Below are 26,908 nucleotides of genomic sequence, written 5' to 3'. Positions count from 1 at the left end.
CACTGAAAGAAACTTTTAAATACTAATGGTATTTCTAAATGCAACAGCAACATGACCATTTTTTTTAAGATAAAGGTTCAATGATGAACTAAACTAGTACTTAGAGTAGCACTTGGTAACTAAGTTAGAAAAATTGTTTTTTAGAGCTAGACTCTAGCTATAAACCAAAAGATGACAACTGAAGTTCAGGTGCACCTGAATTTGAACCAAAACATGAGAAAAGCCTTTCACATGCTCGCATCACTACAGCTAAAGATGTCCTCGGGTAGAAATATACTTGCTCCTGCAATACAAGGATATTCAATAAACAAAAAGGATTTCTAGCAAAATCTCAATAAATAAAAGTAATCATCTCTAGAAAGAGCTTCAGTGGATTTGTGTCTTACCTATTCCAGCTGCATTGCAGCTGCAATGCTAAATTATTGAGTGATGCTATATTTATTGGGTGACACAAGGCTCTCCAAGTAAATTCCAGCAGAACAAACCTCGCGAACTCCATGAACGGATAGATTGCGAGATCTTTTCTTATCAAAATTGTACATGACCAACTGCAGTTGCGAACCCACTTGAAACAGCAACAGATGATGATTTTTCTTCACAAAACCGGAATGTAACCCCTCATAAAATGGTATGTTCATTCTTATTTTAGTCCAGGAATTGACCACTCCATACTCTCTCATGACCCAAAAAGCCAGGGCATCCCTTTTGCCCACACATATGCATCCTTCAAAGACACTGAGATAATACTCCTCTTCATCTTCATAAACATTAAAATCCGGCGGCATTAAAATCTCACTAACATCCTCATCCGCTAAACCAAAAGATATAATAACCATGGATGATGATCCATCTTTCACATTTCCAACCATCCAATGTACTCCTCCATTCACTATTCTCCCCTCCACAGCCGGTGTTCGATGTATGTAAGGATACATTGTTTCAATGACTCGCCAAGAACCTGATATCAATGAATAAAGACTGAACCTAAGTCCATCATCACAGAAATGCCCATGAACCACCTTGTAATCCATTGCAGACACATCAAATCCAAACCCACACAGCTCAAGAGTCAAACTATCATACGTCGGAGGCATAGGCAAAATCTTGGTCTGATTGATAACAGGGTTAAACAACATAAACTCATGATAGCAAGACCAGCCGAACAACAAGCCATTGCAATGAATCGCCAAACCCATGAAATCCCGAAGATATGTACTGTCTACTAAAAACCGATACCCAGAATGGTCATCGAGATTAATATGCTTGAGACCCTCATCAAGATTAACAGAGCAAAGCATCCACATATTACAAACGAAGACTCTTCGTCTTTGGCAGAGCACATTGTCGTGCTCGGTGGCTTTGTCATAGTGAAATTTGATAAAGCGAGGGTCGTAGGTTAAATAATTCCAAGACTTCTGGACACACCTGAATCGGCATAAGGACTTGACCGGCAGCCAGGCTAGAATCTCGCGGATGATCTCCCAGGTAGTTCTTGTTCGACTTTCTCGGCGGTTGCCATTTTGTCTTGTTTATTATTTACCCTAACAAGTCTCGGGGTTATATATTAAGTTTTTTTCTTCAGTAAATCTGGGACTAGCTTCTTGATTTTTTGGACCAAATGAACTAGAGATCCAGCCCAATTACCCAATATGGGTAAATTTATACATACATAGAATTTTTTTTTTTTGAAATTATACATACATAGGATAGAACCACTCATTAGACTTAGAATCTCCATCTACTTGTATCTTTTAACGACCATGAATACAAAAGCCTCATCACATAAAACATTAGTTTTACCAAGATTTTTAGAAGCTACTGTAATAAAACCAACAACAGTCTTGTTATCAAAGATAACACCATTAAAAGTTTAATTTGATATTAGCAACAGAGATCCCAGACGAGATGATTTCAGCAAATATTAAGGTGATTGTCAGCTCATTTGGTTTTGGTTTGAGTTTGTGCAAAATGGTTTCTCATGCCATCTCCAACCCAACAATGTTAACGGCTAAAGACTTTACTATTTGTCTTCTCCAACCCATTAGTTAACAGTGGAAAGGCTACATTTTCAGTGCTAATACGCAATTTTAAAAGCTCCATGAAAAAAAAATTGTAATAACCCTAATTTTCAAAACGATATTTGATTGATTTTGTGAAATTCAATTAAATCGAATGGGATTGTTTGCGATGTTACAAAACGGAAACGGAAACGTTCTCAGAACGTTTATTTTAAAAAACGTAACGTTACCGCAATGTATATATCGACTTTTATTTCGTCGCTCGGTTGCGACAACTTTCTTCACGAAAGTTGTAGAGCTCATCGATACGAGTTCGTGAGTATGTGACGCGTTCTAATCGGACATCGGGCGTGGAAGTTATTAACGATAGAAGTTAGTTTCCGATTTAGAAAGGGGTATAAAAAGGAAATTAATCAGAATAGGGTTTCCATTTTCAGAAACCCTATTCTCTCTCCCTCACCCACGCGCCTCCCTCGAGCTCTCTCTCCTCTTTCGAGCTCTCTCTCCCTCCGAACTACCTAGTCGGTGATCTTGCCCGCCAGCCCTCCGTGGCCTGCACCGCCATGCCCAGAAGGATCGCGTGACCTTCCTCTCCTACCCCCGAGCTTGCGACGTGCTAGCTCGCCACCGAGACCTCCTCCTCTCTCCCCGAGCCTCCCTCTGCTTCGCACCACGAGCTCCGCCTCCGAGCCGCCGTTTTCCTCACCGCCGGTCCCTGGAGCACCGCACGGCCCTCCTTAGTCGACCCCGAGGTCAACACGCCCAACCACGTAGCGCCGGAGCTCCACCAACGACGCCAAGATCCAGCGATTCCACCGACGACTTCTCGAGCTCACCGGTGACAATCCGACGATTCAAAAGCGTGATTAAGGTGAGGGTTAGCTTAATTAGGTTATTGTGATGCCTTGTTGTTGATTTGTGGTGGTTTGGTTTCAATTTGGAGGGATCGGATGAGAGAGGATTTGGGGGAGATGCCGTCGGGGGAGCGTGGGAGGAGTAGGAGGTGGTCTGCGACCGTAGGAAGGAGGAGGACGAGATGAGGGAGACTTTTGGGGCGGTGGTGGCGTCATACGCGCCTTGATTGGTGACGGCGCGTGTGCCCCACGCGCCGCCACGTGTGGCGGCGTGAACAGTGATTCCGAGAAGGGTAATTTTGTAATTTATTTTTACGTACGGTAAATGTAAAAGTAAATTTTATTTACGTACGGTAAATGTAAATATAAATTACATTCAGTAAATGTAAAAAGTAAATTCAGAAGGATAAATCAGTAATTATTAGTTACTGAGACAGAATGTATTTCTGAATAGTAATTATACGTACAGAAATACGTAAACAGTATGTACTCGTACAACGATACGTATTGATTATGTATTTGTACATTAATACGTGAATAGTACTGTGAATAGTGATAGTGAATAGTAATCATGAATAGTAACTGTGAACAATAAATTCGTAAAACCGAAAATTGCTGAACAGTAACCGATTATTACTGTTTCGGCATTTAAAGGTTTACGAAACGTTTCTAAATTCTTTTCTTATCTTTTCAAGGTGATCTATAAAGCGAGAAAATGAATTATCTTCAGAAAATTGTGGGATTACGCTCGACTCGATAAGGTGAGTAAAATCTCACATATTTATGAATCCACCCTTGCGGTGATTTTAAGATTTTTGCAAGAGTTTTAAATATTGAAATACGACAAGTATACAATATAGTGGAATATATATATATTGTATAAATGGTAAAAAGTATATATATATATAATTTGCTATATTATATACTGTATTGAATTCATTTGAAATAGGTCATTTCGATGACAAGCATGTGAGTTTAATATTGAGATTGTTAAACGTTTTGTCTTCGGACGTGTTTATAAATTATGACATGTATAAGATATAATGAATTATATATATATATCGTACAAATGGTAAATAAATACGTATATATATATAGTTTGCTATATAATATATTGTTATGATTTTATTGTGATTTTGATTTGTACAATATGATGTGAGATTATTGTACGTGATTTTTAACATTGAGATTGTTAAAATGTGAATTGTCTTCGGACCTGATGTTTGGTACAATATGATGTGAGATTATTGTACGTGTTTGGCAAGTCGAAACCTAGCCTTTGGCCGGGCGAAAGTTACGATACAGTTAGAGCTCTAGTCTGTCTGCCTTAGTACTGCATGTGAGGTAACGGGTGATTATCTGCTCATGGGTACTCAGATTGTTTTGGATGTTGGGTAGCGGGTGACTATCCAATATCGGCGGTGTATTACGAGAGGGGTAACAGATGTGTACCAGCGTTCTTGGTACCCGTATTATAAATGCATTTGGGTAACCAGAAGGGCTACTTAATTTTCTCATGAGCGTTTCATTTCATATTTCTTTGGGACAACCAGATGGGCTGTCCATTAACTCATGAGGGCATTTATATTTGTTGATTGTGATTTTTCGTATATTTTGATATGCGAATTATATTTTGATTTTACTCGTACGAGCTATAAGCTTACCGGGTTTGTGTTTACAATCCCGGTGCACCAATCCAATGGTGTAGGGGATAATTCCGCAGGTGTTGATTAGGGGAGTTTGAGTGACGACTCCGGAGACTCGAAGTTGTTCGTATCCAGCTTGTGGTGAGGTTTCTTGCGTGGAATTTTGTGGGAAAATTGGTGTGGTTCGATTTGTGAGTTTTGTGAGAGTTATGAGGATTATTACATTTCCATTTTATGTAATGTTGACTTATAAATTTGGGTTGTGATAATTGGTTTTTTGAGTTATATTGAGAACTCAGTAATGATCCGCTGTGCATTTTAAATGATTTCGATTTCATTGAAATTGTTTTGTGTTTAACGACTTTAAAATTTTGAGTTTTTAAGCTTGAAATTTTGGGGTCGTTACAAAATTAGCTCTATTCAATTAGCTTTTCCCATTCCATTTATCATGCCACAAAGAAAACAGAAACATGAATCCCATTATTCTACTTCAATGTTGAAAGAATGGGAATAAATACTTCTGGACTAGAGGTAAATGTACGATACACCAAAGTTTGACCCAAATCCAGATCAACAATTAGGTTTAGGGGTGTAGCCATAGATGGAAAAAAATGCAGTAAAATGGAGTGCTCCCATCTTACATCAGAAACAATTAATAAACAACATTCACCAAAATTGAAAAAATGAAAGATAAAAGAGATAATCCTCCTGCCTATCAAATTAGAATTTAAAAGAAAGAGCGAGACCTCATTCGTGAATCGGCACACAAAAGTTTGCCCAAGCTGTGCAATGCATTGAAAGAGAGGATAGCTATACTGTAAATAACAAGGGTCCCCTAGCTATTTCATCAAATCAAGCCAATTTGTTTGATAGAATTGGAGGGGTAGTGAAAATTTTGCTCAGATAAGTTGATTGAATACCGAAAGTCCACATCTAAATCCTTACTCCTAAATCCTTACTCCTAAATCCTAATCACTATTCAAACATGGAACAAGTTTCTCGAACCTCTATGTGAATTATGACAATCGAAAAAGAAAAAAAAGACGCACGAACACAGCCTTTCCACACACGCCAAGACGACTAGTATATAAAATAAATCGTATAGAGATTTGTGCTAGTTTTACGAAACATTCTTACTTGGAGAAAAAATGAGTAGAAAATGTATCGAAGCGTTCAAACTTAATGCTATCAAATTGTCTTGGATGACTACCATCACAAGTTAGAATTCCACTTCTTAATTGGTCTTGGAAGATGGCACTGTCAACCGATGATCCAAAATGTACATTATTATTATCTTTTTTGCCAGATTCTTATAAAACGTAAATTTCATGATTCTGATCGAGAAGAAGTTTGTTGAATTAGTTAGAGAATACGATGCACATATATGTGGGTTAATTTTTACAAAAAAATAATATAAAATTTGAGGAACATTATAATTTAGACATGCAAGATGCTTTTTTGGCTAATAGGAGCCAATTCCAAGTTAGGGAGCATGCTCATATACCGGCCTATCCGTCTTAAATCCGATTTCCTTCATGAGTCGTTAATCCCTCAACTGATCTCTTTGCCGTAATAAGTGGTAAAATTTTGCCTCCCAAGTACACATTAGAACTACTCGTATATGATTTGAATTTAACAACTAATGGCTGTGTTTGGTGCAGCTGAGCTTATTAGATAAGCTGACTTATACTTATTTCTGAAAATAAGTAGCTGATAAGTAAAGTAGCTAAGTGTTTGGTAAACTGGCTTTTATAAGTGACTTTTAGTGGCAGAAGTAGTGGCAGAACGTTTGGTAAACTCAAGCTGGCTTATGCTTTTAATTGTTAAATGACTAATTTGGACATTTAAGATAATTTTTAGTTAATTTTAGTTTAAAACAATGCCTGAAAATATATGGCATATTAATATTGGATAATTTTAAAATTATCTTAAACCAATATACTCTGATATTGATAATTTGGTTTTGATTATGATCATGTCAATACATAAATACTCAATCACGTGCATTCATCAAACTTTGAGCAATCATGTCTCTTAATATATCAATTTCTTGTGCGCCATGATGATTTTGTTCATCATCATCATCTTCTTCTTCTTCTTCATCTCCACCACCTTCCCTTTCTTCGCCTCGGACAAAATGTCTATCACGATGTGCATATCTTCGGATATAATTATGAAGTGTCATAGTAGCGATGACAATCTTTACTTGTTTCTCGAATGAATATCCTTGCATGTCTTTTAAAATCTTCCATTTTTTTTTCCAAACTCCAAATGAGCGTTCTATAACTCCTCTAAGTGAAGAGTGTGCTTGGTTAAATAGTTCTCTTTTATTTCTTGGTTCTCGGCCATGATATTGTTGGAAGTGTTGTGGTGGCCACAGCAAGAAGGTGACAATCATGGAAAGCATTCATCAAGTAGTTTCATACCTTTTATTATGTAAGGCCTAAATCAATACTACAGATGCAGGCATCAGGGTAAATTGCTAATGAGATAGCAAAAGGAAGTGACATGAAATACAGTCACATGATGTGTCAGTTACTAGTTAATGTGGGTAAGTAAAAGTAAATTGGAATAGTTGTTGATATAAGAGCAACTCCAGTAGAAGTTTACTACCTCTAGTAAACTTTAGTAAAATTTTTACTACCCCCAATAAATTTTATTTTTTTGCATCTAAGTTGATTTTTTTCTGTTTTAAGGTGTGTTATGGCCTTTAGAAATACTGTTTTTCAAGTTTAATACCCCCAGTAGAAGTTTACTACCTCTAGTAAACTTTAGTAAAATTTTTACTACCCCCAGTAAACTTTATTTTTTTGCATCTAAGTTGATTTTTCTCAGTTTTAAGGTGTGTTATGGCCTTTAGAAATACTGTTTTTCAAGTTTAATACCCCCAGTAGAAGTTTACTAGAGATAGTAAACTTTAGTAAATTTTTACTACCCCCAGTAAATTTTATTTTTTTGCATCTAAGGTGATTTTTCTCCATTTTAAGGTGTGTTATGGCCTTTAGAAATACTGTTTTTCAAGTTTAATACCCCCAGTAGAAGTTTACTAGAGGTAGTAAACTTTAGTCTTGAATTCCATATAGCTAGTTATGAACTTCATGTCCTAAACATTTGCAGAATAATCAAACTGATACTATGAACAAAAAATAACATTTACCCAAATCATGATACTCCCTTTTGGGTTTGAGCCACATAATATCTAAAAGGAGTGATTAAAAATAAGATGTCCATGTGTATAATCAAACATATCTAGGTATGAGATTTGAACCATGTTCTGATACGAATCATAAACAAAATTGGAGCCACCCAGAATAAATTTGAAACCATATTTACAACAAAATTGCAGAAATCTGAAACTGAAATTGTTAATAGACTTACCCCAAATCAAAGATGTGTTACTGATTCTTGGATCCTCAATGCCATACCGATATTGCTTGATGAACATAAGGGAGAGGGCTGAGATGTTGTTCAAAGTGTGTGAGAGAGAGAGAGAGAGAGAGAGAGAGAGATGGGGAGATTGACGAACAAAGTGAGAGCAGGCTTGGGTGAGAGGATTGAAAGGTTTCTGTGGTAATTCGTTGTAATTGGTTGAAAGAGATGAGGGTACCCATCGGGATTACGAAAATTTCATTAAACTACAGTGTCCTCCGCTACAGTAGGCACCGCGGCTTCTGCTTCTAAAAGGAGGATAAGGGCAGCTTCTACTTTTCGAACTAAAAAGCACTGGCTTTTAAAAACAGCAAGTGAGAAGCTGATTTACCAAACACTTTTCTTAGCTTAATTTATAATCACCGGAGGTAAAAAGCTTTACCAAACACAGCCAATAACTCCCGGATCCCAAATATTCAAACGTACCAAAGGCATTTAGGTATTCAATATTGATTAAGACTCAATGAAAGATCGAACAGTTTTGGAATCAAATGAAAGTTGTTCTAAATCTTAAAATTATCAATAATCAGGAAGAGAGGAGCAGCTAGCATTCCTTAAAGTTGAGGATGACGGGTTTAATTATGTACAACTTAATTGATAGAAAGGATATCTAAACCACCAAGATTAAATTAAGAATTGAACTTCAATCAACAAAGAGCTGACCAATCCCTCTTTCTTAACCACCAAGATTAAATTGAGAATTGAACTTCAATCAGCGCATCAGCATATCTAAACCTGGACATGAGATTTCTAAACCTAAAATAAAATAATCTATTGCCAATTCAACCACCTATAGTGGTTACTGATAGAATAATAGGTTAAACATGTAACTGCGACTCCAATACCTTCACTTAGCTTAATGGCTCACCGTGCTTTGGTTAGATCAGTGTCACGTAACATATTCAAATAAACCGGTTTGGCACGCGGACGCTAGATAGGGCAAGGCGGCGGGATCTAGGCGGGTTTGATGGTATACTAGTTGGGAGCTGGGCGGGATTTATGCGGACACTATGCGGGGAGTAGGCGGGCTGCATTTGTTGTGCTCTCATGCATCTCTCACTCTCTCTATATAACTACGTACGCGTAATGTTCTCATAAGTGCATTCAATTTGGAATTTTGGAATGGCAATTGCCAATTTGGAAAAGCCATTGTAAGCCGAAAACGTGCATACATAACTACCCTATGTTCGAAATATCGGCGATATCGCCGATATTTCGAATCCGATACGATAAGAGCATATCGGTCAAAATTTATCGGTCAACGCAAAAATGATGGTCAACGGTCAAATATCGGTCAAACTTTGATTTTTTATTATTTTTTTAATTTTTATTTAATTTTTTAATATTTATTTCCTCTTTTTAAAAAAACTTATATTTTTTTTTTCATTTTTTCATATATATTTTTAATTTATATAAATTTTAAAATATATATGATGAATTTCAAGTCTAAATAATCATTCTTAAATACCTATTTTTATTATTAGATGTCGTTCGTGTACTTTAATTGTCATTAAAGCAAGTATTTATTTTCTTTAGTTTACTTAGTACCGTTTTTTTAGTTTATTTGGTACATATTGAAGTATAATTTTATAAATTTTATTGAAAATAAGCAAATCCGATAAAACCGATATATCCCCCGATATATCGTTTTACCTCTCAACCGATACGATACCGAAAACGATATTTAGACCATTGTAACTACCTATGCGTAATGTTCTCTCACAACTCACAATATACGACTAAAGCGTCAGAATTACCATCATTCGAATCAGAACGGTAAAATATAAGCAACTGGGTTTTGCCTACCCGGCTTAAAACAATTTCAACTGAAAATAGAGGGGCAATATTGTCTTTTCTATAATGTACTTGATCACCACCGGCAGGTCTTCCGGCATATCCAGCATAGTCACCTCCACATCTTGAAATGTTCCTTCATATGGACAGAAGAAAACGTCAAGAAGCGTGTCAAAACCGGTCAAAAACGCACCGGAAGCAAGTGAATACGCTCTGACAACATTGGGAAAAGACATTTTATACCCATATGTAAGGTATAAAAGCCGAGAAATAGAAAAGAGAAAGAGGAACCTCGGCTCAAATCTTCAAAGGCAGCGCCGCTCCCTCTTCGTCTTCAATTACTCAGCTTCTGTCTGCGTTGGGTAATATATTGACTTGCATTTGAGCGTGTAATTGTTTGTATAAACCTTGTTGATGGTTTATAATCGACCTCACTTCACTTTACTTGACTCATTCTTTTAAGAAGTTAGAGGTGAATTTTACTGAGGTTGCTTGCTTGCTTGATTTGTGCTGTGGTTAGAATCTGTAGTAAAAGTTACATTTACAAAACTCCCATTCATGCTGTGCCACGCAGCTTCAAAGGCGGTCGCATTTGACATAAAAATACCCTCCAGTTACCATTCATCTACGCGCGCAACCCCCTCACATATCGTACACCCTCCCCCACCAGATTATCCGATTGTAAGAAAGACGATCAACTCCGTCAGCTTCCGTTCAAAAGAAGAAGAAAACCTCTCTCTCTCTCTCGCTCTCTGCTCTGCAACTCGCTCCTCCAAAACTACGTCGTTTCGATTTTCTCGAACAACATGGGGAAGCAGAAGGGAGAAGGAGCTAGGAGCAAGGCCCGTCCTTCCAGTAGCAGGTACTGATTCTCGTCTCTCCATCTTAATTGTCTTCACGATACTGCGTCGTTTTGGACGTCTCTGATTGTGGAGCAACTCTCATGTAGTTTGGCGGCGTCGCTGTTGCCGTCCGGTTCTACTGCCTCGGTTGGCTTCGGTGGCTACGTCGGCGGCTCCCGCCTCGACGCTTCTCCCTCCGGCGGTGATGATTCTAGGCCTTATTTGGTAGGGTTTTCCATTTCTTTTAAAGCTTTCGATTTTTGGCTTTGAGGAGAGTGTTGGATTTTGGCCAGGGTTTTGATGTATGTGAATGGAAGGGACCAGAGTTTGATTTCGAATCAATTGCTAGGGTTTATGTTATGGTGTTGCTTTACTAGTGATGAATGTGCTTTGTAGTTGCTCTAGTCTTTTGTGTTAAATGAGGTTTCCTTTACAGTGTGGTTGGAATTTTAGCTCATACTGATTGTATATAGAGTTTAATTGAGGATTAGCGATTACCGATTTGGTGAGAATTGGCTCAGGTTTCTGTGGAATCATTTGGGAAAGGTGGTGGATTCACCAACAATGCAACAAGTTAAAAAGTAATCTAAGTAAACAGTGAAAATATTTTAGAATAAATTGCTAGGGCAGTGACTGTATTTGAATTGTTGTTTGAAGTGCTCATAGTTTGTTGTACACAAGTTTTAAAACAAATATCCAGCAATCACCAATGATACTGAATTTCATAGTTTTTGTTAAAAGGAGTCGGTGCAAAGTTAGCTTCTTGACCTTAGGAATCTTCGCGTGTGGGTCGTGCAGGAGGTGGATAGTGATCTGGCTCTACATTTGAAGAGGCTTGCAAGGAAAGATCCTACCACCAAGGTAAACACTTGTGCCTGAAAAAAGGTTCTTGACATCAGGCTCCATCATGTGCAATTGTAATATTCACTAAATTTGCATTGGTTAATAGCTTAAAGCTCTGGCATCTCTATCCGCACTGCTGAAGGAAAAGTCCACAAAGGACATAATTCCAGCCATCCCACAATGGGTATTGTTTCTCATCTCATAATGATAATGCAAGAGAATTTTTCGTCTCTCTTTGTTTTTCTTCTTCTTCTCTTTTCTTGATTGCTTGAAAATAACATATTTTGATGTCATCACACTTGTTTCAGTTATTTGAGACTCATGCAGCTCTTTCTTCTGTAGGGATTTGAATACAAAAGGCTTGTGGTGGACTACAATAGGGATGTGCGGCGAGCAACACATGACACAATGAGCAGTCTTGTCACCGCTGTTGGGTTTGAACTCTTGTGTACTCTCACATATATGTTTTATTTTTCTATTGGGCATGCTGTCCGTCATTCTATTAATTTAAAGGAAAACTCTCTAATGTGCTTTTATTTATTGTGGTTTATATGCCGACTTGTATCTTGGATAAGTTACTCCGGCTCTCTTTTTAATAAAATCATCCTTTGTTTGTGAAACAAAAATTGATTTAGATTCTGTATCTCCTCATGGCTAAGGGTGATAAGATTCCATTCCTAATTGGCGATCTATACTCTTTAGTTTTGGCTGGCAAATCTCTATGTAGGCTAATTGTTAACTGAATATGAACATTCATTTTCTGGTGTAGTCTACATGCTCTGACATTGATTTATATTTGTTTAGGAGAGATTTAGCTCCACAGCTCAAATCTTTGATGGGACCATGGTGGTTTTCTCAATTTGACCCAGTCTCTGAAGTTTCTCAAGCTGCAAAGCGATCTTTCCAGGTTTGTGTGCAAGTACATTCTTATACTAATTACAGTACTGAATATCAGAAACTGGCCTTAGTAAGTCTATACATTCCCACACCAACTTTAATTTCAGAAACTTGTGAAATCTTGTCCCTATCTCAACAAAAGAACAGAAACGTGAGTGTAGCTCATGATAAAAAGGTCAGAATCCATAAGTGTCTGGCATTATATTGAATGGAACCCATTATCCTCAAAATGTAGTAGTAAAACAACCCACCCGGGGGGGGGGGGGGGGGGGGGGGGTTAAGCTTCAGTATGCTGGGGGCTTGAATTTTGAATATTGCTAGCATTTTTATAATAGTTTATCTTCACAATTGTTATGTTCTTCTTTTTGTAAGTTCAAAAACTATTTTTGATTATTCTATGATTTAACTCCTTTTCACCTTCGCATTTTCATATGAACTCATGTTTTGACTTTCAACAGGCTGTCTTTTCAGCTCCAGAAAAGAGATTAGATGCTTTAATCTTATGCACGGCCGAGGTTTTTATATATCTGGAAGAAAATCTGAGGCTTACACCACAAAGTATGTCCGATAAAGGAACTGCTCTGGATGAATTACAAGAGATGCATCAGCAGGTAACGATTTAGAATATGTCACTTCATCTACATCATCGTTGTAAACCTCAAATAGCCATATATTTGACATGTGCACCTCTCAAATTTAATGTTTATTCCATCACATTTGCTTGCAGGTGATATCGTCATCATTGCTAGCATTGGCCACACTTCTTGATGTCTTGGTTTGCTTACAAGTAGAAAGTTCAGGCACCGATAACATAGTTGCTCAACCAAAACATGCTTTGAAGGCTAGGGAAACTGCTATATCATGTGCTGACAAGTTGTTTACTGCTCATAGATATTTCTTAGACTTCTTGAAATCCCCAAGTCCTGCTATCCGTTCAGCCACATATTCTGTATTGAGTAGTTATATAAAAAATGTCTCTCAAGCCTTTAATGAAGGAAATCTGAAAACTCTTGCTGCTGCACTATTAGGTGGATTTCAGGAGAAGGATCCTGCTTGTCATTCATCAATGTGGGATGCAATTTTACTGTTTTCTAATAAATTTCCTGAAAGTTGGACTTTTGTCAATGTACAGAAAACTGTACTGAATCGGCTTTGGGATTTCCTTAGAAATAGGTGCTTTGGATCTCAACGGGTTTCTTATCCATCTTTGGTTCTATTCTTACACACTGTGCCATCTAAAGCAATAGTTGCAGAAACATTTTTTCTTGAATTTTTCAAGAACCTCTGGGCAGGAAGGAATCCTTCCCATTCCTTAAATGCAGATAGAGAAGCATTTTTCCATGCGTTTCAAGAATGCTTTCTTTGGGCATTGCATAATGCCTCAAGGTGAGTTTAAGTTTACTTTTGTCATGGTTCACTATACTCTTTTGTACTCAGCTGCTTTTCTGTTCTGTAGATTTTCAGCTGATGTGGCTTTGATGTTTTTAATGTAGCTGGTTATAAATCTCTCTCTTTTTGGTACCAGATATTGCAATGGGGTGGATTCCATCAGTGTTTTTCGAGCAACTCTTGTAAAAAATGTTCTGGTAAAGCTTTTGTGGCAAGACTACATTTCCTCTAGTAGCTCAAGAAAGAAGGAAAAAATGTCCCCTGGATCATCAGTAGATTCACGTGAAAGTGATTTAGCATCCAACAAGAAGACAGTTGAATCTTTGAATATCATGTACCCAATGAGCTACTTTAGTGAGTTGGCAAACTGCATTGTTGGGGCTCTTTCAGGCATTCATTTGCTGGAGCAGGATTTGCTCTCAGCTTTCGCTGCAGAATTTCAGGAGAACTGTCAGAATTTCGTTCAGCATGCTAGTAACCTGGAAAGAGAGAGTGAGTTTGCAGAGCGAGTTATTCAGTTTATATCATTACTTGCAGAACATTCTATGCAGAATGGTGGAGATTGGCCTTTGGCTTTGCTAGTTGGACCAATGTTGGCTAATTCCTTTGCACTGATGAGATCACGTGTAAGTTGCCATGAAAATGTCTATTGGTTTTGATATAGAACTATATTTCAGTGCTGTTATCTCTGGGGATTTTAATGTTTCTTGGAGATCATTCAATTGTTACGGTAATTGATGCATGTATCTGTGGCATCGGACTATATTCTGATTGGTTCAGTTATGAGTGTGGGCCTTTGGAGTAATAGAATTACATGGGATCTCTCCATTTTCTAACAACTAAATGCCATCAACTTCCACTGCTATGTCTGCCTGGAACTGGTTGAATATACTTTTTTAATAGTTTCATTTCCCTGTCAAACAGCAAGAGCTCATAATGGCAAATAGAAAAATAAAGAGGTGTTGAAGTTAACCAAATGTGAACTTCCTTAATTTACCTGTTTAGCCAACAAAGAATGTACTATATACTTGCAAATTTGTCTACAGTGTTTTTGTGACGTTTGATATTTGGCCTTCAATTTTTATTTTCTTAATACCAGGATTCACCAAGCTGTGTCAAGATTCTAGCAGTGGCTGTTTCTGTTTTTGGGCCACACAAGATAGTGCAGGAACTTATTCATAATACTTCTCCACATCAGGGTGATACAGCATTAGAGGATAACACATTCCTGCAAATGTTCAAGGAAACTTTTGTTCCATGGTGTCTCACTGGGAACAGTATCTCTTTAAGTGCCCGTCTTGACTTGTTACTTGCCTTGCTTGATGATGAATATTTCTCTGAGCAGTGGGACAGTGTTATCAGATATGCTACTATCCGGGAGCATTCTGGTTCTGCACCCTGCTCTTTAGACTGTGACTGGATAACTATCTTAGCAATGCTTGTGGAGAAAGCAAGAGATAAAATCACAAAAGCAAAGGTAGGACTTTCTATATGCACAAAAATGGGCAACCCTGATTATTGGCATCACGAGCTTCTAGAATCAACTGCTGTTGCTGTTGCTCAATCCTCTCCTCCTTTCGGAGCTTCTAGTCCTCAATTCTTGTGGTATGAATGAAATTTGTAGTTTCTGTCCGAGTTTTTTCCTATTTAAATCTAGTTAATTAGTCTGTGCTTCTATTGGGTTGACTATATACTATGATTGGGCAGCTAACTATTATCTGGACAACATAATGAAGTTGATTTCTATGTATTTCAAATTATGAGATTCCAAGGCCGCTGCCTTCTATGGACTGGGAGAAGTCAATTGGTTATTTAGGTTATTTCATATAACAGACAGAAATGTACATTTGAATGCTTTCAACCTAAGTATTGTGTTCATGTCCTCCTTTTTTTCTTACCTGCAGTTCTGTTGTTGGTGGTTCAACAAAGAGCAATCAAAATTCCCTGGTGTCAAGGAATACACTGGTCCTGATATTTGAAGAGATTTTCAAGAAGTTACTTTCTTTTATTCTGGCATCCTCTTTTACTTGGGTTGGCTATGCAGGTTCTCTATTGACACCCAATCTATTGACTGCTGGGCCAAACACTATTGGATCAAAATTTGAAAATTCAATGAGCATGTCCCAGATGGCTAAATTTGCTCTTGAAGTACTTGATGGCAGCTTATATTCATTGAAGACACTTGGTGAACAAAGTGGGCTGACATCAGCTATTTTAGCTGCAATTTTTCTGATTGATTGGGAGTTTCTGGAACTGACAATGATAGATGAGGCGCATGATAAATCAAAGGAAAAATTGAAAGCCAGGCTGGGATTTGGGGAATCTTTTCATGCATTTAGGTGTAAGATAGGTAATCAATTCTGGAAAACGCTCAGCTTACACAATCGAAAGGCACTTGGAAAAAATTTGATTCAGTGCATGAGATCTGCCATCTTCAATGAAGAGGAATTAGACACAGAGAAGTTCACATCACTGTGCTGCTTGTGGATGCTTGAAATTCTTGACTGTCTCTCTCAGGATCCCTATGAGGAACAAAATCTGCTGGACCAACTTCTCTGCCAAGGTGAAAAATGGCCCTTGTGGATAGTTCCAGATTTTAGCAGGGCAGGGAGAATAGTTTCTAAGGACTGCTCTATCCAGGTGAGTGGTAAACTGGTAATATCAAATTGGCATTGTTGTGTCTCTGGTTCATGTTTTCATGTCTGTATCTCTCGTGGCTTGTTGGGTTATAGTTGGTCAGCTGAATGTTCACTCGCTTTACTTTGTTAAATATGATCGCTTCTACTTCTACTAATAACTCTTGTGCACACATTAGATTATTGAATAACCCCAACCCAAGGAGAAATTTGGGGCACAATAAGGAAAGAAATGTTAGCTTGATGTCCACTCTTTTTTGGTTAGGGTCTGTTCTAAATGTAGCTCCGACATTTCTAAGGCTGGAGTGTCGAAGTGTCCGACACTCCCCGACACTTCTCTGACACACCACATCATCATTTTAGATTAAAAAAAAAACTAAAAAAAAAACAGAAATAACCCAAGTTTTGTTTCGGCCCCATCGTTTTCCCTTTCTTCTTTCCTTAGATTTATTTCTTTTGAATTGTTATGCAATGGAATGAACTTGAATATTTAATTTGACATTATTTCATGTGTTATATATTTCTTTTATACATTAATAAATATATTAAATTATATATAAGTTGCCGTGTCGACGCCGTGTCAGAATCTAGGTTTTTTAGATTTTCCGTGTCTCACCGTGTCGGTGTCGATGTCGGTGTCCGTGCTCTTCTAATGCTATTTGTGTTGATGCGTACCTTGCACGCATGGTGATCATTGTTTCATCCCAAACTCTGGGCTTCCTAGGTGCACAGTAAGAAATGAGAGATTTTAAGTAACCCTAAAATAATATGCATGTATATGTACAATTCACAACCAGGCCACTGCTGAGAAAAGTTTTATGATAAATGTGGTAAAAATATACACCAGACAGGTTCAGAAAAGTTAGCCCACTAACTTACGATTGAGACTAGTTGATGCTTTATTGCTGACAGTGAGATAGCTTTTTTGTCATGTTTATTCAAAGAGTGCACTTGAAATTGTGTTAGAATTGTTTCATCAAATTTTGATGGATTATATGATCTTCAGTGGATTTGTAGTGAGGCTTACACATTACAAATATATGACAAAATGCAGGACTTCGGACATCAGAAGTTTATTTCATTTATTGACAAGATGATATCAGAAATTGGGATTGATAGAGTTATTGCCAGTTATGTTAGGTATACGCTCCCTCTGCCTGAGGAAGCAAGAAATGAAAACCTGACTCGATCCTGGCTTGCTGCCGAAATATTATGCTCGTGGAAGTGGCCAGGAGGAAGTGCTGTAGCTTCTTTCTTACCTTCATTAATTGCGTATGCCCAGAGTAAAAATTTCTCTTCTCAGGACAGCCTGCTAGATTCTATTTTTAACATTCTACTAGATGGCACACTTGTTCAAGGAGGATGTGCTGCACAGAATTTTGTCTATTTAAATCCTGCTTCAAGTGATGAAGTGGAGGATATTGAAGAACCATTCTTAAGAGCTCTTGTAGCTTTTCTTTTAGCTTTGTTCAATGCTAAAATATGGGGTTCCGAGAAAGCTATGGAGCTGTTTGCACTGCTTGTAAATAAGCTTTATCTTGGAGAAGCAACAAATGTGAATTGTTTGAGGATTCTTCCAGTGATTGTTAATGTACTTATTCAACCATTAAGTCAAAGAAGCATCAGATATAATGACTTTTCTGGAGATGCTCAACATGATTCTTCTGGGGGAGATCATGTACAAGACGTTATTGAAGGCTGGCTTAAAAAAGCTCAAACATTTCTGCCTTTGATCATGTGGAAAACAGGAGAAGGTAAATGGATGTAATTATAATTTCATTAATTAGGAATTATTTCTGTTAAACCTTTTAGTTTTGGAGTTGCAAGGTTATTATTTGAGCGGTTTGTTAAGTTAAAAAAAAAAAGATATAAATTTTTTATAAACAGTACCGGATCTCGGGCATCAAATGGTAGGGGCCCACATACTTGTTTATAGAGTGATTGGGGTTGTGATTTTTGCTGTATTAATATCTTTCGATTTCTTGTAGATATGGGAGATTGGATGCAGCTGGTTATCTCTTGTTATCCCTTTAGTGCAGTGCAAAACATACAAACACCAAAGTTGGAGAGAAAGATTAGCTTGGTAGAGAGAAAGCTCCTACTTGAATTATTCCGGAAGCAGAGACATGGTGTTGGATCATCAGCTGTGATTAATCAGCTTCCAGTTGTGCAAGTTTTGCTATCAAAGCTTATGGTCGTTTCAGTTGGTTATTGCTGGAAAGAATTTAATGAAGACGACTGGGAGTTTGTGTTATCTCAGATAAGACGCTGGCTGCAGACTGTTGTTGTAATGATGGAGGAAATTGCTGAAAATGTCAACGAAACTATCACTAACAGCTCTACCTCTGATAATTTGGATGCTGTCATTAATGGCCTTGGCAAAATTGCTTTCATTTTGGATACCTTTCCTCTGGATATTGCCAAAAATGCCCTTTTATCATTTTCTCTGTCATGTGGTCCTTTTGGTCGCCAACAGGCAGAGGATGCTGATAACTTGAATCCTGTTAGAACAGAAAGATGGGACCCCATCAAAAATAGAATTTTAGAAGGCATCCTTCGATTGTTTTTCTGTACGGGTATTGCCGAAGCCATTGCAAGCTCCTATTGTCATGAGGCTGCATTGATTATATCCTCTTCCCGATTTGAACATTCCTATTTCTGGGAGTTGGTGGCCTCAAGTGTTGTCAACTCATCAACAGATGCCATAGATAGAGCTGTGAAGTCAGTAGAATTCTGGGGGCTAAGCAAAGGACCCATTAGCTCTTTATATGCTATCCTGTTTTCTGCCAAATCAGTTCCGTTGTTGCAGTTTGCTGCTTACTTTATTCTTTCAACTGAACTTGTTTTGCGCCTGGCTATTGTTGAAAAAGACAAAAGTTACTTGGATGGTGTCAATAACAATGAAGAGGTTTCATCCCCTCTTGACATGTCAACAGAAACAGATATTCATTTGAGAGCTGAAATATCTTGCATGATCGAAAAGTTACCTAGTAATGTTCTTGAGATGGATTTGCTGGCAGATCAAAGGGTAAATGTTTTTTCAATTAGTAACGAAAATTATTGGTTCCTGCTTGCATTTTATTCTATTATATCTGTTGTTTGGTATTTACTTCTCATAGTTGGAAATTAATTCATTTTCAAAATTTCAGGTACATGTTTTCCTTGCATGGTCCTTGTTGTTATCACATTTAGGGTCATTACCATCATCATCACCTGCAAGGGGGAGACTGGTCCAGTATCTACAAGATTCTGCTAATTCCGTAATATTGGATTGCCTCTTCCAGCACATTTCTCTGGAACAGTGGATTCTCAAGAAGAAAGACGAAGAGACTCCTGCTGGTATAGCAGAAGCTGCAGCTTCAGCAACACGTTCCATCAGAACTGGTTCACTATTGTTTTCTATACAATCTCTCTGGCCTGTTGAACCGCTGAGAATGTCTTCGCTTGCTGGAGCGATTTTTGGTCGGATGCTCCACATTCTTCCCGCCTATGTTAGACAATGGTCCAACGATTTACGTGACCGCTCTATATTATCAGGAATTGAATCTTTCACCAGGGCATGGTGCAGCCCACATCTCATCGCCGGTGAATTAAGCCAGGTATGTGTAGCCTAATACGGACGCGTTTGCATCAGCAATTCTGCGTTGTTTCTGAGATGCTGAAGCTATTAAGTACCCACCATCATAAACTATAATACAATCCTATTTACACTTTCTTTTCTGAACAATACTGTAATCATTAAGATGTTAATTTAACCCAGAATTTCAATATTCTGGTGCAGATTAAAAAGGATGAAATCGCCGATGAAAACTTCACCATTGCTGTAAGCAGATCGGCAAATGAGGTTGTTGCTACTTATACAAAGGATGAAACTGCAATGAATCTAGTAATCCGTCTTCCTTCATCTTACCCATTACGTCCCGTTGATGTTGACTGTACAAGGAGTTTAGGTATTAGTGAAGCGAAGCAGAGAAAATGGTCAATGTCTATGACATTATTCGTCCGGAATCAGGTAAATGAAATTTAATCTTTATCTTTATTGGTCAGTGTCCATTTTTTGCTCGACTTCAGAAGGTAAAAAAACTAGTATCTCTTTCATGCTTATGTGAAATATATTTGTGATAAGAATATATGTAGACAAGAGCAGCAATGGCCATGGGCTGATTAATTTGAAGTATTTTAAATTTGTTTCAACGATTTTTTATGGAGGGTTTGGGTGTTTGGGGAAGGAGCAATGGATGATCATGTTATTTCCTTAAGCATAGGATGAGAAATAAAATGACATGGTTATTGGTTTGCTGTGAAGGAATAAAATGACAATGTGGATAATCTCGTATTTGATTAAATGCAGAATGGAGCCTTAGCAGAAGCTATTAGGATATGGAAGCGCAACTTTGACAAGGAATTTGAAGGTGTTGAGGAGTGTCCTATATGTTACAGTGTCATCCATACTGTCAACCACGCCCTTCCTCGTCTTGCATGCAAGACCTGCAAGCACAAGTTCCATTCGGCCTGCCTATATAAGTGGTTCTCAACTTCTCACAAATCAACTTGCCCATTGTGCCAGTCTCCATTTTAACCAGGGGAATCAAATCTGTAGTAGGCTAGAAGCATATTCACTTGAGGGAAAGGATAGTCATAGTAAGAGATACCACCAGATTTCAGACGTCTATTGTCGTGCAGAAAATGTTAATAGGTTTTGATCATCATCAGTAGCCAACTCTGACAATTTGTTTGGAGAAAGTCTTCACTCTTTTGAATGTTCGCTACCAAGTGCAGCAAAATTTTGAAAGCAATGAGGGGTGTCTCAGCTTCAGAGGTCTGATGATACAAATAGTCTGAAATTTTTGAGATTTAAAAGATTCTCACTAACATGCTAATATTAGTTTAGAGCTTTTAGTTAAGAACTACATATCAATAGAATGGAATGATGTCGGCATCCTAAACGATCTCACTGGTGAACTGCTCTTGTATAAATTAAGTATTAGTAATCACTAATTCCTAGTTTTCGCTATCAATAATTCAATGTTGATCTCTTATGTTTTATGTCCTCAAAGTTTGAGAGCTTGACATTAAAAATGAGACGAACTCGTATAATTTTATTGCTGGTTCTTATTGCTGATTGGTTTATGATGTCCAAAAATATTTGATCGATTGAGTCAATGAGCATTTCTAGCAGAGTTGATAAATTTGTCAATTCTCTCTCCTAGGTTTAACTAAAGCCAATTTTTTTTTAATATTTTTATTTTTATTAATATATTAGCAATTCTTACTAAAAGATAGCTCATGTAAGGGATTGCTAAATTTAACCGGAGATACTCTGATACAGAGGTGACAAACGGACTGGACCGGCCCAACTCATTTTAAGCGGGCCAAAATCTTGTCCGTGTAATGTTCAGACCGCCTATTTACTTAAATATCAAGCTCGGCCCACGGTCCAAGTCCATGTCAGGTCTCTCGTGCCAAGCCAAGAAGCGGGCTGGCCTGGCCTATTAGTATTATAAGACAATTAACATATTAAAATTGTGTAATTATAATATTTGTTTTATATAACTGTTTAGAATAATAAAATAAATAAAATATTACAACACATTTAATAATCTTATTTCTAAAATATTATATATGTCAAATACTATGATTAAAATAATGTAATTAATCAAAAATTTTATATTTAAAATGTCTAATATTTCATTCTCAATATTATAATTATTTAAATATTTATATAAATAATATAAAATTATATTTTTAACGAACCAGCCCATGAATTTATAATGCCATACCGAGCCAGTTTCATTTCTGCAAAAAAAGGGTGCATATATTTTTTAAGATATCACGCTGTTTTTTTTTAGTTGCTCAGATTCAAACATCTGAATGAAAAATGCCAATACCATATCAAAAGTGAAACCGTGCAAGAGGCACAAAAAACCTTTCATACAGTGTTGGAGTTTCTTCCACAACGAAAAATACAAAAATGTGACCTGATCTAGTTATGCCTTATGGTACAATGTCTTCAGAAACTTATCTTCTTGGCACAAAAAACCTTTCATACAGTGTTGGAGTTTCTTCCACAACGAAAAATACAAAAATGTGACCTGATCTAGTTATGCCTTATGGTACAATGTCTTCAGAAACTTATCTTCTTGGCCTCTATGAAAATGGATCTAACTACAAGTTCAAAGACGAAAAACAGGTGATTCTGGTATGATCCTAGTGGATAAACTCAAGGACAGACAGTGACGATAGGACTGAATGAGATCAAAATCAAGAGGCAATGAGGCAATCAAGCAGCTCTTCAACTGTAGTCTTCTTCTGATACTGTGTTACAGAATTTCTTCTACATGTCACTGTTCTCGCATGAAAGTGGCTAGCCATCTCATTTCTGCTCCATTTCCATTAGACAAGTAGTATATTCTCTTACAATTCTCATCTGAGAAAGCTTCACGGCATATAAGCCTTCGTCTGCCATAACAAAAAGCAGACGATAAAAATGATTATCTGGAAGTCTACTGACACCAGGAATTAGAGAAACTATGAAAGTACTGACCAAAGATTGGTTCATTATTCTATGTCGTTGCTGGCTTCCTATGCTAACGTTTTTCCCATAAATTTGCATGACACAGTATAACAATGGGGAAAAAACCGGTAGGCAAGAGATTCAAAGAAGATTGCTTTAAGCTAACGAAGTGCTCATCTAGAATCCACTATTAATCATGTAAGATAAGCCCTTATCTGATATACCAGTGACATTGCATTGCAAAATAGGCGAGTAGTCGGTAACATACCTGAGGTAGTAATGGCAAACAGCTGCTGCTTCATCTAAAGTGTAACGAGGAAAGTTCATGCGACAATCGGAGGGCACATCTGGCAAGTCTTGACGAAGTTTTCCTACTGCTGTTGAATGAGAAAAGGCACCAACCATCATGTCATCATGAATCATAGATCTAAAAGCCTTCACCTGCAAAATTTTATCATATGTGTGCATAAGTCTCAGATGAACATGCAACTTAAGCCTAACTAAATACCAACTTGTAGCTCAAAAAATTAAAAGTAACGAGATAAGACCAGCATCTCAAGGCAAGAGAGATAATCCTAACCTTACTATAAAACTTAAAATGAACACCTTCATCCGAACTAAATATCAACTTTTACACTCATAATTTAAAGTACCGAGATAAGACCAGAGTTTCAAGGAAATAGAGATTATTGAAGACATAATCCTAACCTTACAATGTAAAACTTGAATTTCATCACATGTGTGTTACATAAGTCTCAAATGAACATGTGCCTTCACCTGAACTAATTACCAACTTGTGTACTCAAATTTAAAGTAACCAGATAAGACCAGTGTTTCAAGGCAAGAGATTTTTGAAGACATAATCCTAACCTTACCATAAGCTTAACTATTCATGTATATTCTTTTTCAGTTTAAAAGTTAAGAATTACAAGTGTTAACATAATCCTGAGACAAACAGAGGGATCATACTGTAGCGAGTTCTTTGGCATGTATTGGTCGTGTCGAACGGACAGTGACTGCCTCTTCATACTCACTGAACGTAAACCAGTTATTAAACTGCAGATAAGGAACATAAAGTTATGATAAAGCTCTAGAAACAAATTTAGACAACGAACTAGGCATTATTTGACCTGGTAATGTTTCTCACCTGATCAATTGCAATAAGAACAGGAATGTCCTTCACTAGAGATAACTCCTTCCTCAAACGAACTACCACTCCAACAGCTGCATGAGTGTTCTTGATGCCAGTATCAACCAGGTCATACAGACTTGAACCTTCAGGCATTGCCATGGAATCAATTCCATCTTTCATCCATCCAACACCAGCTCCCTCTCCCAATTGAATAGGATCAGATATTTGGCACCACAATTGTTTCAAATGGGATTCATTAAATTTGAGGAAATCCTGGAATGAAATGACACAAGATAAATATAAATCCACGGAAATGTTGAGGAGCACATGATTCAAGAACAGTTTGATAGACGGAGGTTTATTGATTATTATACAACCATGTAGACAGTGACTCTTTTTTTCACACAGACAGAGTTCATGAAGTCAATGCCACACGGATTATTGATCCAAATTTAAGTCAATAGTACATTACAGATAATTGAGAAAAGCTTTAAAATCTTGCCTGGAGAATATTTTCAGCTTGAACAGGTGTATCCCAGAGACCTGTTTGTGGGTTTTTATAGAAAAAACCACCATGAGTCCAGTCCTTGCCTCTGGAAACATACAGAACCAACCAACCTTCCTCACGAGCCCATTGAACTAGCATCGCAAGAGCCGTACTCTTTCCACAGCTTACTGGACCATCTAAGAGAATCTGTTTTTTAACTTTCGATCCTGTAAAAAATGAAATCAAGGATAATGCATTTTACATGTGACCCATCATATATTCGTCCAATAGCATTCCTACAAAGAATAACGAACACAAGCAAGGTCCAGTTGGAGTATGATTCAATAATTGTAAAATAAAAAATGTAAAGTTACCAATTATGAGTTAATTGAAGGCAACTATGGCCCCAATGAACTTATATAAGTAGAAAACATAGCCAGCGGCCGGGGATCAACACATTCATTTCTAGCTTTCTAGCTTAGCACCATGATAATTATCAGTGATTAATAGACATCTACACCTTCCATGATGATATTCAAATATACTCGAAACTACAATGAAAAAAAAATGATACATTTCATATATATGCAATTTAAATATCGAGCCACATTTCAACTAAGCAAACCGAAAATCCACACACCTTTGCTACTAGCTGATCCCAACGGCGGGTCCACAACTCGCCGGAAATTATCCCGGAGATCGAGAAAGCTCTGGCGAACAAGCACGGCGCTCTGCATTGCATCCTGGAACTCCTTCTTCATCCCCGACGGCAAACCCTCCGGCAGCACCTTGTTCAATTCCTCCTTCCTTTAAATAAAAACACACAGTTTTCAAAATCCAAGCACATCTAATCATCGCTAATTAGGGTTTAGGGTTTAGAGTTTGTACTTGAACTTGAAGTAGGAGCAGGTGTCCATGGCGGTGAGCTGAGCCAGCGTCGGAGTGGAAGTGAACAATGGCCGGCCATTGGGCCCCACATCCAGCGAGGGATCGCATTCATCGGCCTGGAGCCGCCGAGCGCGGTCTTTGTCGTCAAAGGAATCCGCGTCGGGGCCGTCGTACGACTCGTCGTCTGCGTTGGCGGAGGAGGCGGTCTCGACTTTTGTGGTTCTGGTGATCTTCCTGACCCTCTTTGTCGTCGACTTGGTATCCTTGGACGACGAGTAGCTCCCCGCCGACGTCAGCCTCCATGGGCCGCCGGACCTTGGGCCCGTCGCTATTGCCCTCCCGAGAATCGCGCGCAACATCTCTCTCTCTCTCTCTCTCTCTCTCTCTCTCTCTCTCTCTCTCTCTCTTCACTCTCTCTCACTGGGTTTTTGGGGAGGAGAAGAGAGGCTACCGAATTAGCTGCAGAGAGAGGGGTAGAAATGGAATTTCGTAAAATAGTTTGGGCCTCTATTTGAGTTTTGAAATTGGATCTGCGGTACACCTGTATTTTGCTGCCTGTTATTGTGGCCCAGTTCGATTGGGCCTATGTACTGTAAATCTTGGGGAAAGAGACAACGATAAGTAGCATATTTGTATTACACTTAATTACTTTATAAGTGGTGCTCTTGTAGGAGGGACGATGTCTCTAATATAATGAGGTGTGTGTGATCCGAGTCGGAAGTCAGGATAGCAAGGTTTCAATTCTTATAAGAGTCTCAATGTATAGTTGTTTCTTTATTTTAATCTAGTACGTATGTAACACATTACTTCGTGTTTAATTTTATATTATGACGTCTACAAACATATAAAATTTTGTTAAACGTTGTTTCGTGATCGGAGGGTAAAGCGTGCAACAATAAGCTGCTATCTAGCACCTTTTAGTTGTAACAAATTTTTTGTTTGTTTTATGTGTAATGATTTGGTCTATAGGGGTCCTTGTGTTGTTTTGGGTCATTTGTTTCACCCACAGTGAGAACATGTATAGCTTCGAAGTTCATAAATGTGACCGGTGGATTACACCATATACTAATTGTTCCATTTTAGGAAGATGGGGTGATTGTTTATGCCCCTTTAGCGTGGCGCAAATTGACAAAGATTCAGTTAAGTCTTCGTTGGTTGTCATTTGCTAACATAAATATACAAAAGGGCCTTTCAAAAAATATATATACAAGGGGGGTAGGACTAATCGACGTTAGCTACCACTAATTAGTAGTAGCTCAGGTAAATCCAGCAGATAATAAGATCTAAGTAAATTCGAATATATAAACAATACAATCGCAAAGCTTAGGCGTGCATCAGATTTGTGTGGAAAAAGTAATTAAGCTGCATGTAAGATGAAGAAAATGGGAGACAATGACAAATTAGTGGTGTGTAATGTATATATTTTGTTCATATATAGTACTCACCCTAAGATTAACCGATGGTTAATTAATACTTAACTTTATATAAGTAAATAATATATATGATTCCATTGAAGGAGTGCAATCACCATTATCATTT

The 26,908-nt window shown here is 37.7% G+C and overlaps 3 protein-coding genes across 4 annotated transcripts; 1 reads left to right on the top strand and 2 right to left on the bottom strand.

Annotated features, from left to right (window-relative positions):
• Nucleotides 1–114: 114 nt before the first annotated feature.
• On the bottom strand, nucleotides 115–9,977 carry LOC126787506 (F-box/kelch-repeat protein At3g06240-like). Its single transcript, XM_050513377.1, has 3 exons — nucleotides 9,814–9,977; nucleotides 387–1,524; nucleotides 115–283 (listed from the first exon to the last, which is right to left on the bottom strand). Exons 1-2 carry the CDS (start codon nucleotides 9,975–9,977, stop codon nucleotides 420–422), a joined length of 1,269 nt encoding a protein of 422 aa, XP_050369334.1. The 3' UTR covers nucleotides 115–283; nucleotides 387–419.
• Nucleotides 9,978–10,473: 496 nt separating this feature from the next.
• Nucleotides 10,474–21,352, top strand: LOC126786173 (E3 ubiquitin-protein ligase listerin). 2 transcript variants are annotated; one of them, XM_050511917.1, is made up of 16 exons: nucleotides 10,474–10,603; nucleotides 10,691–10,808; nucleotides 11,382–11,444; nucleotides 11,533–11,610; nucleotides 11,769–11,860; nucleotides 12,231–12,333; nucleotides 12,782–12,934; nucleotides 13,051–13,709; nucleotides 13,849–14,338; nucleotides 14,812–15,317; nucleotides 15,617–16,352; nucleotides 17,403–18,102; nucleotides 18,337–19,376; nucleotides 19,498–19,947; nucleotides 20,130–20,360; nucleotides 20,700–21,352. In XM_050511917.1, exons 1-16 carry the CDS (start codon nucleotides 10,548–10,550, stop codon nucleotides 20,925–20,927), a joined length of 5,703 nt encoding a protein of 1,900 aa, XP_050367874.1. In that variant the 5' UTR covers nucleotides 10,474–10,547; the 3' UTR covers nucleotides 20,928–21,352. The 2 variants fall into 2 exon arrangements, with proteins under 2 accessions (XP_050367874.1, XP_050367875.1); XM_050511918.1 differs by lacking the exons at nucleotides 10,474–10,603; nucleotides 10,691–10,808; nucleotides 11,382–11,444; nucleotides 11,533–11,610 and having other exon boundaries at nucleotides 11,840–11,874.
• Nucleotides 21,353–22,374: 1,022 nt separating this feature from the next.
• LOC126786861 (uncharacterized) lies at nucleotides 22,375–25,760 on the bottom strand. Its single transcript, XM_050512824.1, has 7 exons — nucleotides 25,370–25,760; nucleotides 25,122–25,288; nucleotides 24,497–24,708; nucleotides 24,010–24,267; nucleotides 23,832–23,918; nucleotides 23,131–23,303; nucleotides 22,375–22,807 (listed from the first exon to the last, which is right to left on the bottom strand). Exons 1-7 carry the CDS (start codon nucleotides 25,726–25,728, stop codon nucleotides 22,690–22,692), a joined length of 1,374 nt encoding a protein of 457 aa, XP_050368781.1. The 5' UTR covers nucleotides 25,729–25,760; the 3' UTR covers nucleotides 22,375–22,689.
• Between the last annotated feature and the right edge of the window lie 1,148 nt (nucleotides 25,761–26,908).

Source organism: Argentina anserina, chromosome 3 (assembly GCF_933775445.1).
Source record: "Argentina anserina chromosome 3, drPotAnse1.1, whole genome shotgun sequence".
In the NCBI taxonomy this organism is placed as follows: Eukaryota; Viridiplantae; Streptophyta; class Magnoliopsida; order Rosales; family Rosaceae; genus Argentina; species Argentina anserina.
This window is presented reverse-complemented; position numbering and strand designations above follow the sequence as displayed.